The 15,589-nt window shown below is 40.4% G+C and overlaps 1 protein-coding gene across 1 annotated transcript in view; it reads left to right on the top strand.

Annotated features, from left to right (window-relative positions):
- Window positions 1-4,621: 4,621 nt before the first annotated feature.
- RAVER2 (ribonucleoprotein, PTB-binding 2) overlaps window positions 4,622-15,589 on the top strand; it is a 157,913-nt gene continuing 146,945 nt past the window's right edge. Inside the window, 1 exon segment of the mRNA XM_006879842.1 lies at window positions 4,622-4,816. Within this exon segment, the coding sequence (XP_006879904.1) occupies window positions 4,622-4,816 (195 nt within the window).

The raw sequence follows: 15,589 nt of genomic DNA, 5'->3' as shown, positions 1-15,589 counted from the left end.
CTTCACCTGCTCCCCCCACCGACCAAACTGTGCAGCTCTGCAACTGCATCCTGGCCCATCCTCACCCTTCTGCCCCCAACCTTCACCTCCTTGTACCCCTAATATGTTTTTCCCAATAAAAAATATTTTTAAAAAGGAATAAAGTATTACAGCAACTTTGATTTACAAATTTTTTCAGTACTCTCACATGGCTATGGGTTCGTTATGTCGTTATAGATATTGTGTTACTGCCGTTAAGTTGCTCTGACTCATCGTGACCCCATGTATGAACAGTTAGCACTGCTTTAGAAACCTGCTTTTCATAATGTTTAGAAAGCTTCCTGACCCTGCACTATTCCACGATCATTTGCAAACCAGCCTATTGTCATTCAAATGTTATCAATTGCTAATATTCAGAATTCTCCAGATCTTTCTTCATCTTTGTTCAATATCGTTACAACAAACAAAGGTCCACTTCAGATAGGTGGCAAGCATGCCTGAGGTACAGTGGCCTAGGAATGAATCCAGGTCTCTAGAATAAAAGGTGAGGAGGAAAAAAGCTGTGGCTGACTCTGAGAAGAATGGGAATCCCAGAACATTTGATTGTGCTAATGCAAAAACTATACTTGAACCAATAGGCAGTCATCAGAACAGAGCTGGGAGACACTGGATGGTTCAAAATCAAGAAAGGGGTCCGTCAGGGATATATTTTGTCTTCATATCTTTTCAATCTGTATGCAGAACAGATCATCCGAGATGCTGAGCTGTACGAGGAGGAATATGGCATCAGGATTGGTGGGAGGGTCACCAACAACCTGCGTTATGCAGATTATACAACCCTGCTTGCTGAAACGGAGGGTACCTAAAGTGCTTGCTGCAGAAGGTCAAGGACTGCAGTCTTCAATATGGATTGAAGCTCAATATCAAGAAAACAAAGATTCTCACCACTGGGCCAATTGGCAGCATCACTATGGATGGTGAAGAGATTGAGATAGTTACCAGTTTTAGTTTACTTGGCTCCACAATCAACACTCTTGGTAACAGCAGCCAGGAAATCAAGAGACAAATTGCATTGAGTAAGTCAGCTGTGAGGGACCTCTCAAGAGTACTGAAGAGCAACGATGTCAGGCTGGAGGCTAAGGTGCACCTGATCTTCGCAATTACATGCTAGAGTTGGACAGTGAATAGGGATGATAGAAAGATAATTGATGCCTTTTGAGCTGTGGTGCTGAAGAAAAGTGTTGAATATACCATGGACTGCTTGGAGAACAAACAGGTTTGTCCTGGAGAAGGTAAATCTGGAATGCTCCGTGGAGTCAAGGATTCTGAAGCTTTGTCTGACATACTTTGGGCATGTTGCAAGGAGGGACTGGTCCTTGGAGAGGGACATCATGTTTGGTAGTGTGGAGGGGCAGCAAAGGAGAGGAAGACCTTCGATGAGATGAATCGATTCTGTTACTGGAGTGGTGGGAATTAGTGTGTTTGGGATGGCTAGGTTGGCACAGGATAGAACGACGTTTAGAGCTCTTGTACATAGGGTTGTTATGAGTCATAAGTGAATCGATGGCACATAACAACAACAACAGAATAAAAGGTGAGAAATCTAACAATAAGTCATCTGTTTATGGATAATTTTTCAATATTGATGTTGTTGTTATGTGCAAAGATTACAGATAGCAATTAGAAAGTATTTAGAACCTATATTATTGTTGTTATGTGCTGTCAAGTTGGAATGAAATGACTCATAGCTGACCTTCCAGAGGGTTCATAGAGGCTGTAAATAGCATGAGAAGAGATTGCTGCTCATCTTGCTCCCTGGGAACAGCCAGTGAATTCAAATCACCTGCCCTTCTAGTTGATCTTGGTTGGGAAGCTCTGAGTTAGCAATACAACTCCTTACCCACAATGCCGCGAGAACTCTCTCACAGTCAACTGCTAGGAACCAAATACAACTCCAATAAACTCACTGCAGTGAATTCAGAACAACCACCAGAGTTCCCTCTACAATCATCTCCAGCTGAAGTCGTTTCCATTTCAGTTGATTGCTTCTCCATTCTTCTAGAAAAGAAATAATGACAATTTGAACCAGAGTGGAAGTGATGAGAAGTGATCAAATACGGATATCTTTAAAGGTAGAGTGAATTTCCTGATGGCTTAGAAATAGCATATGTGAGTGAGACGTCAAAAGAACTCTTGGATTTTTGGCATAAAGAATTATAAGACTAGGATATCTAAATCAATTCCTGTTCTAATTTAACGTTTTTTATTATAATGGGGAAATATTTTAAAGGAAATTTTATATCTGTTAATCATCATACTAAATTAAATATATATCCAATGCCTTAGAAGTTGTTTGTTTGTCAGGTTGGTTTTTTTTCCCCAAAATGAAGATATAAAATATTCAGCGTTCCCAGGAAAACTTATTTCCATAAAATGGAAAATGGTTATATTGGTTCTTCCATAACTGTTTGGATATTTTTATTACTACACTTGTGGGAAATTTTATATAGTTCTTTCCTTCTGTGTTCCTCTGCCATAATGATTAAAAATTTAAATAAGTTGCCAGTAAGCCTGCTTGGCAGCTGTTGTGTCTATTAAGCAGAGTGCATCTTCAGAGCATTCCATTCACTGCTGAGTGGGAAGAAAGCTAAAGAAAGCTAGCCTAAATTCCGAGGGGGTGAGAAGGTTAAGCATAATTCTAGTGAGATTTAAGACATAGTGGATTTATTGCACATTGATAATATTATAATAGGCAAAGACCTGAAGTAAAATTTTAACTTTATGATTTAAAGTTCCTTGGCTATGGAGAATCTGAGTTCAGATGATGGCTGATATACTACAGCCTTTGTGCCTCTCAAATTTCCGCAGTCACCACGAGCAACTTTGAAAAGGGAACCACCATTGTCTCAATAACCAATCTAAAATAGCTAGATGTTATAAGACTAAGTAATTGTTAATAGTTTGGATGGAATATAAATAAGATCATATGGTCCCTTTAGCACTTCTTTTTATAACAATTAAAAGAATAAGAAATGCTGTTCCACTCTCAGAGGGGCATTTTAATTGTGCATCAGAATTGTGTAAACAGTGTTCTATATTTGAGCCCCTCAGAGAAACAGGTAGTATACAACTACTATAATAACATATAATTATAAAATTTCTTTTTCATTATTATTAATTTTAATGAAAGTTTAGAGACTTGGATATCCATTCATTGTTGCACTTTTTTCCCTGCCCAACCGCCCCCCGCCCAGTTCACTCTTCTTTTTGGAAAAAAAAATCTATGAAACTAGTAATTTTATTTACTGTAATAGTAAAAAAAGCATAAATCCTCACAACTGTACTAATAAGCAGCATTACAATAAAAGGAGAAAAGATAGATGTTTTCAAGGTTTTGCTTGAGTCCACAGAAGTATTAGTCAAGAAATTAAATGACATAGTTCATTAAGCAAATCTGCTACAGAGGACCTCTTTTAAGTAATAAGCAGCCAAAACACTAAGAGTTACTTCCACAGAGTTGAACGAGATGGAGGAGAACTGATGCAGGGCGTTGGTATTGAAAATTGTCATCATAATGCATAGCTATGTTTACTGCTGCTTTGTTCACAATACCAAAGAGTTGGAAACAACCCAAGTGTCCAGCAAAAAATAAATGGAGAGGGAAGTTGTGGCATATTCACACAGTGGAATATTATGCAGCACTGAAAAACAAAGAGCTCATGAAATATACAAAATGGGTGACCATGGAGGACATTATGCTGAGTGAAATATCTCAGTCACAAAAAGACAAATACTGCACAATGCTATTGTTATAAAACGGGACTGACAGAGTGATTGGGGGGAATCTAAGAAAAGGGAATAAATAATGTACACAGTATTGAAATGGACAATGGAGAGAACTGTATAAAAGGAAAGATGATTATGTGACAAGAGCCCAGAATAAGAGCTGCATGGTAAACTGGTCTGTGGGAGGGGAGGGACTGCATAACAATGAAAGAACTTTTTTTCTAAAGAAAAAATGAACTGGGGGGAGGGGGACAATGAGGATACAACACTGAATGAATGTAAATCCAAGTTATTTATAAACTAACAATAAAATCTCAATAAATTTTAAACAAGAAAAAAAGTAATAAGCAGCAAGGATGTCACTTTGAGGACTAAGGTGACCCAAGCCATTCTCTTATGCACTGGAAAATGCGTAACAAAAGCCAAAAAAGAACTAATGTTTTTGAATCACAATAATGGCAAAGACTATTGAAAACATGATGGCTTGTAAAAAGAACAAACACATCTTTCTTAGCAACTCGGTGGTAATGCCCCCTCGAAATGAGGATAGCAAGACTTCATCTCACATACTTTAGTCATAGTATCAAGAGGAGCCAGTTTTCTGAGAAGAAATCGTGCTCGGTAAAGAGATACGTCTCAACAAGGTGGACTGGCACAGTGCCTGCAACACTGGGTTTAAGCACAGTAGCCATTGTGAGGATGGCACCAAAAAGTGCTTTGTCCTATTTGTACATAAAAGTCACTGTGACTCATAATTGCTCAATAACACTTTGTAACAGTACTTAGGCTCTATAATAGTAAAGCATCTATTTATAAAAAGTAGGGTTTGGCTCTCTTTCACCAAGGACCTGCCAACATGGGCCGCTTTCGCACCAAAACCGTGAAGAAGGCGGCCGGGGTTATCATTGAGAAATACTACACGCGCCTGGGTAATGATTTCCACACCAACAAGCGCGTGTGCGAGGAGATCGCCATTATTCACAGCAAGAAACTCCGGAACAAGATAGCAGGCTATGTCATACATCTGATGAAGCGGATTCAGAGAGAGCCTGTGAGGGGCATCTCCATTAAGCTGCAGGAGGAGGAGAGAGAAAGGAGAGATAATTATGTAACAGAGGTTTCAGCCCTGGATCAGGAGATCATTTAAGTAGATCCTGATACTAAGGAAATGCTGAAACTCTTGGACTTTGGCAGTCTGTCCAACCTCCAGGTCACTCAGCCCACAGTTGAGATGAATTTCAAAACACCACGTGGAGCCGTTTGAGTCTGTTTGCTGTGCTGTAATATTTTCAATAAATTTGGGCACACCAGCAAAAAAAAAAAAAAAGAAAAAAAAAGTAGGGTTTGGCAGAGAGATTAAGAATCATTATACTTTTTTTTAAAAAATATGGGCTCCTGGGCCCTACTCTCAAGTATTCTGATGTCTATAAGACTTCACTGTCATTAGGTGCCATCGAGTCAAATACAACAAATAGTGACCCTATGAACAACAGATCTGAACCGTGTTCCTATCCTGTGTCATCCTCATCATTTCTGACAAACTTTAGCCCACTACTACAGTCATGGTTTCAATCCATCTCGTTGATGGTCGTCTTCCTCTTTGGCCAATCCTTCATCTTTTAAAGCATGATGTCCCTTTCCAAGGATTAGCCTCTCCTAACAATATGCCCAAAGTAACTGAGACAAAGCTTTGTTTACATTGCCTTCAAGGAGCACTCTGGTACTTTTTATCCAAGACATACCTGCTTTTTCTTTTGACAAAACACTTCTCTAACAGCAAAGTTCAAAGGCATCACTTCTGTCTGACTTATTCAATGTCCAGCTCTCAGATGCATAACAAGTGATTGGAAATGCTATGGCCTGAATCAGGAGTACTGTAATCTTTGAATTGACATTATTACTCCTCAGTAATTTGGACAGGTCTCTGACTACAGACTTTCCCAGGCAATACCCAAGGATATTGATTATGGATCCAAGTAAGTCTAAATCATTGACAATTTCAATCTTTTCTCCATCTATCATGATGTTGTCTATAATTCCACTGGTGAGAATTTTTGTTTTCTTGACCTTGAGATGTAATCCATATTGAAGGCTGTAATCTTTGATCTGTTGCAGCAAGCACAAGTCCTCTTCATTTTCAGTTGTCAAGTTTTTGTCATATGCATAACATAGGTTGTTGATGAGTCTTCCTCTGATCCCAATGCCACATAGACCAGCTTCTTAAATGATTAGCTCAGCATACAGATTGAGTATTGAATAGGTGTTTAACCCGAATAGATATTTCTTAATTTTGAACTGTGCAATGTTTTCTTGCTCTTTTTAGGCAACAGCTTCTTTGCCTAAGTACAGGTTTTGAGTGACCACAATTAAGTGTTTGGAATTCCCATTCTTCTCAATGTTAGCCATAAATTGTTATGATCCATATAATCAAATGTTTTGCATAATCAATAAAGAACAAACAGATATTCTTCTGGTATTATCTGCTTTTAGCCAGGATTCATCTGACATTAGCAGTGATATCCCTTATGCCATGGTCTCTTCTAAAGCCAGCTTGAACTTGCATTTATCTGTATACTGTTCTAGCCATCTTTGGATAATTTTCAGCAATATTTTGCTTGCTTGTGATAGTAATAATATTGTTCAATAATTTCCACATTCTTTTAGATAATCTTTCTTGGGAGTGGAAACAAATAAGGATCCCTTCTAGTCAGCTGGCCAGAAAGCTGTCCTCCAAATTTGTGGCATAGACTGGTGAGTACATCGCAAACTGCATCTGTTAGTTCAAACATGTCAGTTGGTATCCCATCGATTCCTGGAGCCTTGTTTTTTGCCAATGTATTCAGTACAGCTTGAACTTCTTCCTTCCTTATCGTTGGCTCTTGATCATATGGTACTTGTGGAAATATTTCATTGTTGACCAATTCTCTTTGATACAGTGATTCTGTGTATTCACTCCATCTTCTTTTGATACCTTCTTTTTCTGCCGGTCACATTCCTCAACCAGAAGGCTCTCTCAGGGCCCTATCCTGCAGTGCTGCCACAGGTCACAGCTGGACCTTGCATTATATATATATAATTGAAATTATGCCCAAGGAATCTGGCTTTCTCTGGTGGCCTACTGGCAAGGGCTACTCTGCAACCCCAAAGGCACATGGTTCAAATCTATCAGCTGCTCTGTGGGGGAAGGATGGGTAATCTTCTCCTGTGTGATTAACTGCCTCTGATAATCTGCCAGAGGGCCAGCTTGGATTTGTTCTGATTTGATGGTACATTACAATGACAATGAAAGTGTAAGAACCAGTGATCAAAGTTCTGTACTTTTGATAGATGTCTTATGCCCACCAGCACCACTTGTTAAATGATGACAATTCATGGTCACTCCATGTGTCTCAGAGTAAAACTGTTCTCCATAGGATTTTCAATGGTGAGTAAAATTCTTGACCAGCAGTCCTTTCTGGCAAGGCACCTTTGGGTGAATTCGAGCCTCTAACATTCTAGTTGTCTGTCTGTGCTTCATTGACTATGCAAAGGCTTTTGACTGTGTGGATCACAACAATCTATGGCTAACTCTGAGAAGAATAGGAATCCCAGAACATTTGATTGTGCTAATGCAAAACCTATACTTGGACCAAGAGGCAGTCATCAGAACAGAGCTGGGAGACACTGGATGGTTCAAAATCAAGAAAGGGGTCCGTCAGGGATATATTTTGTCTCCATACCTTTTCAATCTGTATGCAGAACAGGTCATCTGAGATGCTGAACTGTATGAGGAGGAATGTGGCATCAGGATTGGTGGAAGAATCGTCAACAACATGTGTTATGCAGATGACACAACCCTGCTCGCTGAAACAGAGGAGGACCTGAAGCGCTTGCTGCAGAAGGTCAAGGACTCCAGTCTTCAATATGGATTGAAGCTCAATATGAAGAAAACAAAGATTCTCACCACTGGGCCAATTGGCAGCATCACTATGGATGGTGAAGAGATTGAGATAGTTAACAGTTTTTGTTTACTTAGTTCCACAGTCAACACTCTTGGTAACAGCAGCCAGGAAATCAGGAGAAGAATTGCATTGGGAAAGTCAGCTGTGAAGGACCTCTCAAGAGTACTGAAGTGCAGCGATGTCAGGCTGGTGACTAAGGTGCGCCTGATCTGGGCTATAGTCTTTGTAATTACGTGCTATGTATTGGAGAGTTGGACAGTGAATAGGTATGATAGAAAGATAATTGATGCCTTTGAGTTGTGGTGCTGGAGAAGATTGTTGAATATACCATGGACTGCTAGGAGAACAAACAGGTTTGTCCTGGAGAGGGTGAAGCCAGAATGTTCCCTGGAGTCAAGGATTCTGAAGCTTTGTCTGACATACTTTGGGCATGTTGCAAGGAGGGACTGGTCCTTGGAGAGGGACATTATGTTTGGGAGAGTAGAGGGACAGTGCAGGAGAGGAAGACCTTCGATGAGATGGATCAATTCTGTGAGTGGTGGGAATGAATGTGTTTGAGACAGGGAGGTTGGCACAGGATAGAACAGCATTTAGGGCTCTTGTACATAGGGTCACTATGAGTCGCAAACGACTCAATGGCCCATAACAAAAACAACATTCTAGTTAGCAGCTTATATGTGAACTATTTGCACCACCCATATTTCCTAGCCAATGGCTTAGATTCACAGAAGTTTGAGAAAGAGGATTGCCTTAGATATCATTGTTCCTTCAGTGCCTAGCACACAGAGAATTTTCTACTTTGAGTTTAATCGTATTGACGTGGGAACCAGATGTAAAAAGACAAGTCACTAGAAAAACTCAGTGTCCTTTGTAAAGTAATTGGCTCTTGGCCAAAGACATTTTGTTAAGTAGGTGAGTGATTTATTTCCTGCCTTAATAGTCACCCTTGGAAAGAACCTGGACTTGAGAGTCGGAAAACCTGGTATAAGTGTTGACTTTCCCCTTGACTGTATGTAAATCATGTACTTAACCTCTTCTGTTTTCTAGTCTGTAAAACCACACAGGATAGCTGCAAGGCTCCAAGGAGGAAATGCACGCTAGGTGCTCACTACTTGTTGTTCACTGTGATCAGGTTGCTCTCCTACTCCTGGTAACTTCATACACAAACAAATAGAACACTGCTCAGACTTGCACCATCTCTGTGATAGCTTGCCAATCAGGCACCACTGGGATCCTCAGAATTTTCATTGACTGGTTTTGTGAAGCAGATCACCCAGACTTTCTTGTTGGATTTGCAAGAGTGAAGGTACTAAATGAATGTAAATTGCTTAAACTACATTTCCATTTTCTTGAACATCATGGTTACAGCACAATAGTGAGAGACAAGATCCTTAACCATGGATATCCTGCCAAAGTGGTATAGTGGCAATCTGCCTTTGAATTATTACAGTAATTATCTCAGTGAAGCACTGATATGATTAGTCTATCTATGCTATGTCTACTGCATTGCTGTTGTGTGCTGGTGAGTCATTTTTTACTCCAAGTGAGCCTAGAGAATAGAATTTAAGTGCACTATAAGGTTTCTGAGGCTGTAATGTTTGCAGAAGCAAATAAACTGCTTTTTCTTTCATGGAGCCACTGAATAATTTGGTTAAATCACCCACGCTAACTCATTACCATGGAATTAGAACCAACTCATAACTGACCCTCCAGGGAGTTTTCTGAGGCTGTAAATCATACAGGAAGAGGTTGTGTATCTTTCTTTCATGGAACCTCTGGTGGATTGAAACTTCTAGAGAGACACCACATTTGAATTGAAAGCACAGTTCCCTACAGAAAATACTGTGAGCGCTCCCTTAGAGGGGTTTAGTTAAGCTAGCAGAAAAGCAATTAATCAATGTACTGCCAAGATTCCTTATGTCAATCAAGGGATTTGGTAATAAATAGCTACAATGTTCAACTAACCAACGATTTCTAGATAAGCCATTAATTCTGTTGTTCCTTTCTTTCTTAGTAATATGGACTTCAGTTTTTAGCTAATATTTAGTTAATAAATACTTCATTTTCCACTCTAAACACTAAGTATGATGATGTAATGAAGAATTGGCCAATCAAATGCATGTAGTTCTGTGATGTAATATCCTTAAAGGGAAGGAACACCCTCCCCTTCCCTCTTCATCTTCTTGCTTCCTAAATATAAACCTGGCTTGAGTGGCCCTTTTGGAGGACAGCATGAAAGACAGCTGAAAATAATAGCCTGGGGTCTGGACAGATCTGTGACCCTGCCATACTCTAGACTAGCCTCTTACTGCACTTGTGTGAAACAGACAAGAAAGCAGGAAGCTAAGGAGTTGGACAGAAGATTTCAAAGTGCAGCTCTGAAAGAGTAAAGTATTATAATGATATGTGCAAAGAGCTGGAGTTGGGAAATTAATAAAGCTGAACTCACTAAGCATTTCTTAAGCTGAAGGAAATGAAGAACAAATTCAAGTCTCGAGTTGCACCATTTAAGGTTGCCATGGGTTGAATGTTGACTGTCCCAAGAAGCATCAAAAGAAAATTAAATACCATCTCACTCCAGTAGCAGAGACAAAGTTTAACAGGACAGCAAGTAATAACTTTGGAGAGAATGTGGAAAGATAGGAACTCTTTCACCTCCCCCTTTTTTAAATTAACTTTAGTGAACACTTACAGAGATTTTGGATTTCCATTCATTCATTGTTGCACTTTTCTCCCAGCCCAAGCCTCTCCTGCAGTTTGCTCCTCTCTTTGAAAAGTAAAAGAAAAATTCCTTCATTGGTATACAACCCCTGCCCCCGCTCCCACCCCGAGTACACTCCACTATGCAACCTTAACTCTGGACTCTTGTGATAACCATAATACCTTATCATATATCGCTTTTAAACTGTTCTCTCACTCATCTGTTTCAATGCCGTATGCATCATCTATCCAGTTTTTCTCAATCTGACCCCAACCCTAATGTCAGTCCCATTCTACAGCAGTGGCACTATGCGGTATTTGTCTTTTTGTGACTGGGATATTTCACTCAGCATAATGTCCTCCATGAAGAAATGTTGGTGGGAGTGTAAAATGGTGCAACCACTGTGGAAAGTGGTGTGGCACTTTCTCAAAAAGTTGCAAATAGAGATGCCATTTGACCCAGCAATTCCACTACTGGGAATATATCCTAAAGAGACCATAACCTACATCCAAGCAGATATATGCGCACCCATGTTTATCATGGCTTTGTCCTAAACAGCAAAGAGTTGGAAACAATCCAAGTGCCCATCAACAAACAAATGGATATAAAAGCTGTGGTATATTCACACAATGGAATACTACACTGCATTGGAAAACAAGGAACTCATGCAATATTATTCAAAATGGGTGACCCTGGAAGATAGGAATTCTTACACTCTTAGATTGTTGGTGGGATTATAAAACGGTGCAACCACTCTGGAAGGCAGTTTGGTTCTTCCTCAAAAAGCTGAACATAGAAATTCATATGACCCAGCTATTCTACTGCTTGGAATATACCTTGAGAAAATGAAAACTGAGGCACAAACAGAAACTTGTACACCAGTCTTCACAGCAGTGTTATTCACCATCACAAAAACATGGAAACAGCCCAAATGTCCAACCACAATGGAATGGATTGAGAAATCATGGTACATTCACATGATGGAATACTATGCAGCATGCAAGAGCAAAGATTTTATAAATTACTACCTAACTTGGGAGGGACTGGAGAGCATTATGCTGAGTGAACTAACTCAGTCCCATAACTACAAAAATGGTATAAGACCATTATTGTAGAACAAGTATGAGGATCAAAGGAGGGAGCAGAGGAGTGAGCATGGGGGCAACAGAGGGGTGAAGATGAGTGGGAGTCAAGGATGGTTAATCATAGGGTCATACAATTTGATGGGTGGAAGGAGGGATGAGTGAAGCAAATGAGAAAGATTTGGTGTGAAAAACAATGTAGACAAACTTTGTCAATAAACTAGTATTTAAAAAAAAATAAATAAAATGGAAGGAGTACACAGAGTCACTATACCTAAAGGAACTGATTGACACGAAACAACTTCATGATACGACTATCACAATAGTGATGAAGCTTTTCTTCACTTTCTGGGAGCAAATTTATATCATCTGCATAACATAAGTTGTTGAATCTTCTTCTAATCTGATGTCACATTCTTCTTCAAATAGTCTGGCTTCTGGAATTATTTGCTCAGCATACAAATTGAATAGATATGGGAAAGAGATATAACCATGATGCACATCTTTCCTAATATTAAGTTATACAATGTTCCCTCTTTTTGTGTGGACAATTACTTTTTAGTCTATGTATCGGTTTGCATGAGCACAACTCTTCTCAACGTTACCCATAACTTGTTGATCCACACAGTCAAATGCCTTTGCATAATCAATGGCATCTTTCTGGTATCCTTTGCTTTCATCTGATATCCATCTGACACCAGTAATGATATCCTTCATATTACAGCCTCCTCTTAAATTTCTAGGAGTTCCATGTCTATAAAAAGAAGTTCCATGTCTCTATATAAGTTCCAGCCATTTTTCCAGTAAGCTGGACTATAGTTGCTTTAAAAAGATCATGAAAATTAATGATTCTCTTTCAATTTTAGCAGCATTGTTTAGTTTTTAAGCTGTATGCTAATGTCTGCTCGGAATGACAAAGCAAAATACTACAATGAAATGTGCAAGGAACTAGAGTCAGAAAGTCAAAGGGGCCGAACTCGCTCAGCATTTCTTAAGCTCAAGGAACTGAAGAACAGATTCAAACCTAGAGTTGCTGTAATCAAGGATGCTTTAGGCAGAATATTAAATGATCCAGGAAGTATTAAAAGAAGATGGAAGGAATATACTGAGTCATTATATAGAAAGGAATTGGCAGATACAGAGGAATTTAAAGAAATAACATATGAGCAAGAGCCTATGGTGATGAAGGAAGAAGTTCAAGCTGCTTTGAAGGAAATAGCAAAAAATAAAGCCCCAGGAATAGATGGTATACCAATTGAAGTATTTCAGATAACAGATGTTGCCCTGGATGTGCTCACCAAGTTGTGCCAAGAAATCTGGAGAACAACCACTTGGCCAACTGACTGGAAGAGATCTGTATTTGTTCCCATTCCAAAGAAAGGTGACCCAACTGAGTGTGGAAACTAAAGAACAGTGTCATTGATTTCACATGCAAGCAAGATTCTACTGAAGATCATCCAAAAACGATTAGAACAGCACATCAGCAGAGAACTGCCGGAAGTCCAGGCTGGGTTTAGAAGGGGTCGTGGTACTAGGGATATCGTTGCTGATGTTAGATGGATCTTGGCTGAAAGCAGGGAATACCAGAAGAATGTCTATCTGTGTTTCATTGATTATGCAAAGGCATTTGACTGTGTGGATCATAACAAACTGTGGCTGACTCTGAGAAGAATGGGAATCCCAGAACATTTAATTGTGCTAATGCAAAACCTATACTTGGACCAAGAGGCAGTAGTCAGAACAGAGCAGGGTAACACTGCATGGTTCAAAATAGGGAAGGGTGTACGCCAGGGATGCATCCTGTCTCCATACCTTTTCAACATGTATGCAGAGCAGATTATTCGAGAGGCTGGGCTCTATGAGGAGAATTGTGGCATCAGGATTGGTGGAAGATCTATTAACAACCTGCGTTATGCAGATGACACAACCCTGCTTGCTGAAACTGAGGAGGACCTCATGCACTTGCTGCGAAGGGTCAAGGACTGCAGCCTTCAGTATGGACTAAGGCTCAACGTCAAGAAGACAAAGATTCTCGCCACTGGACCAATTGGCAGCGTCAGGATGGATGACGAAGAGATTGAGAGTGTTCACAGCTTCACTTTGCTCGGCTCCACAGTCAACACTCTTGGTACCAGCAGTCAGGAAATCAAAAAGCGTATCGCGATGGGAAAGTCTGCCGTTAGGGACCTCTCAAAGGTACTCAGGAGCAACAGTGTCTCTCTGGAGACTAAGTTGCGCCTGATACAGGTCATAGTCTTTGCAATCGCTTGTTATGCATCAGAGAGTTGGACAATGACTAGGGAGGACAGAAGGAGAGTGGATGCTTTTGAGCTGTGGTGCTGGAGAAGGGTACTGAATGTACCATGGACTGCCAGGAAAACAGACCGATTCATCTTGGAGAGGATTAAACCAAGCTGCTCCTTGGAGGCAAGGATTCTGGGGCTTCGTCTGACATACTTTGGACATGTTGCCAGGAGGGACGGGTCCTTGGAGAGAGACATCATGCTTGGGAGGGTGGAGGGACAGCGCAGGAGGGGAAGACCCTCTATGAGATGGATTGATTCGGTGACTGGGGTAATCGGGATGGGTGTGTCAGAGGCGGTGCGGTTGGAGCAGGATAGAGCAGGGTTTAGAGCTGTTGTGCATAGGGTTGCTATGAGTCGGAAAGGACTCGATGGCACATAACAACAACAACATGCTAATGTCATAGTCCTAGGAATAATCACTCAGGATTCAACTGTGGACTGTTGCCTTAATTCTAGGTAGCTTAAGAAAAGAGGCACTGGTGATTCAGTGGTGAAATTCTCACCCTTTGTGCTGCAAACATGGGCTTGATTCCCAGTGTTTCTCATGTCAGATACTACCTGTATGTCAGTGGAGGGTTTTGTGTAGGTTTCCATGGTACGCTGATGCACGTGTCAGCAGACTAAGAGAAATTAGGAAGAAAGACCTGACAATCTAATTCAGAAAATCAACCAATGTACCCCTATGAATCATAAGAGTCAGGTCTGTTACAAATCACAGAGCTAGTGCATGGCTAAGTGGTTTTTCATTTCATCGAGCTTGGGGTGATCATGAATCAGGGACTCACTTGATGGTGGCTAAAAACAAAAACAATTGTTAAGGAAGAATGTCATGACTTACAGAACCAATCGGGATTGCCTGGGCTTGATTGCAATAACTGATAGCCCCCAGAATCTCCTTTTGTTAAAGAATAAAGGTTTCTTTCTCACTCATGCTTCGTGGGTATCATGAGTTTGCTGATAACTACCTTCTGCAGCATTTTCATTCCAAGCTGATAATGCAATCACTTTCTGAAACAGTACCCAAATTGAGAAGTAGTGTCCTAGCTACTACCTCTTGGGGGATTTCTGATGGCATAATCCATAGGGAGCTGTACTGCTAGCCCCAATGCAGCATCACTCTGGAGGTTCAAATCCACCAGCAGCTTCAAGGAGAAAAATGATCAGTCTTCTTCAAGAATTTAGAATTGCAATTTACAGCCTTGGGAACCCTCTGGAGAGTCAGCTATGAGTCAGTTCCACTCAATGGTACTGAGTATGGGATAGTATGGTATTATCTTAAAAAGCTTCCATCCAGGAAGTTCACTTCGTTTACATTTCATTAACTCAAGCATATCACTACACTAAATGTAACTCCAAAGGACTACTACGTGCCTGGAAAGCAGAAAGTAAAAAATGTATTTGATAATCAGCATAAATCATTCAGAAGACTGGAGGAGGGAGAGACTGGTAGATAATCCACAAACATTTTCAGTTTAACACAGCAGAACTGAACCATAAATGGCGCTGCGGCCATGACACCTGAAACCAGTTCCACTTTTTTTGTTTGTTTCTGAAGCACCCTGTTCCCTATGCTTTCAAGGCACATCCTTTCAATTCCTTTAGAATTAAGAGCCAAACACTGGAACCTCTGCTACCTCAGGTGCTCAAAGTCAAGGTCTCCACGGAGAACTTTCCACGTCGATCTTTTGATTTTTGCATCATTCTTCTTACTTGTTAGAAATGAGGTTGTAGCCTTTTCTACGAAGATGGCGCCGAAAGCGAAGAAGGAAGCCCCTGCCCCTCCCAAAACTGAAG

This window comes from Elephantulus edwardii, unplaced genomic scaffold (genome assembly GCF_000299155.1).
Source record: "Elephantulus edwardii isolate Elephantulus edwardi_28Jun2011 unplaced genomic scaffold, EleEdw1.0 scaffold00005, whole genome shotgun sequence".
Taxonomy (NCBI): Eukaryota; Metazoa; Chordata; class Mammalia; order Macroscelidea; family Macroscelididae; genus Elephantulus; species Elephantulus edwardii.
The sequence above is the reverse complement of the archived record's forward strand: the minus strand, read 5'-3'. Positions and strand labels throughout refer to the sequence as shown.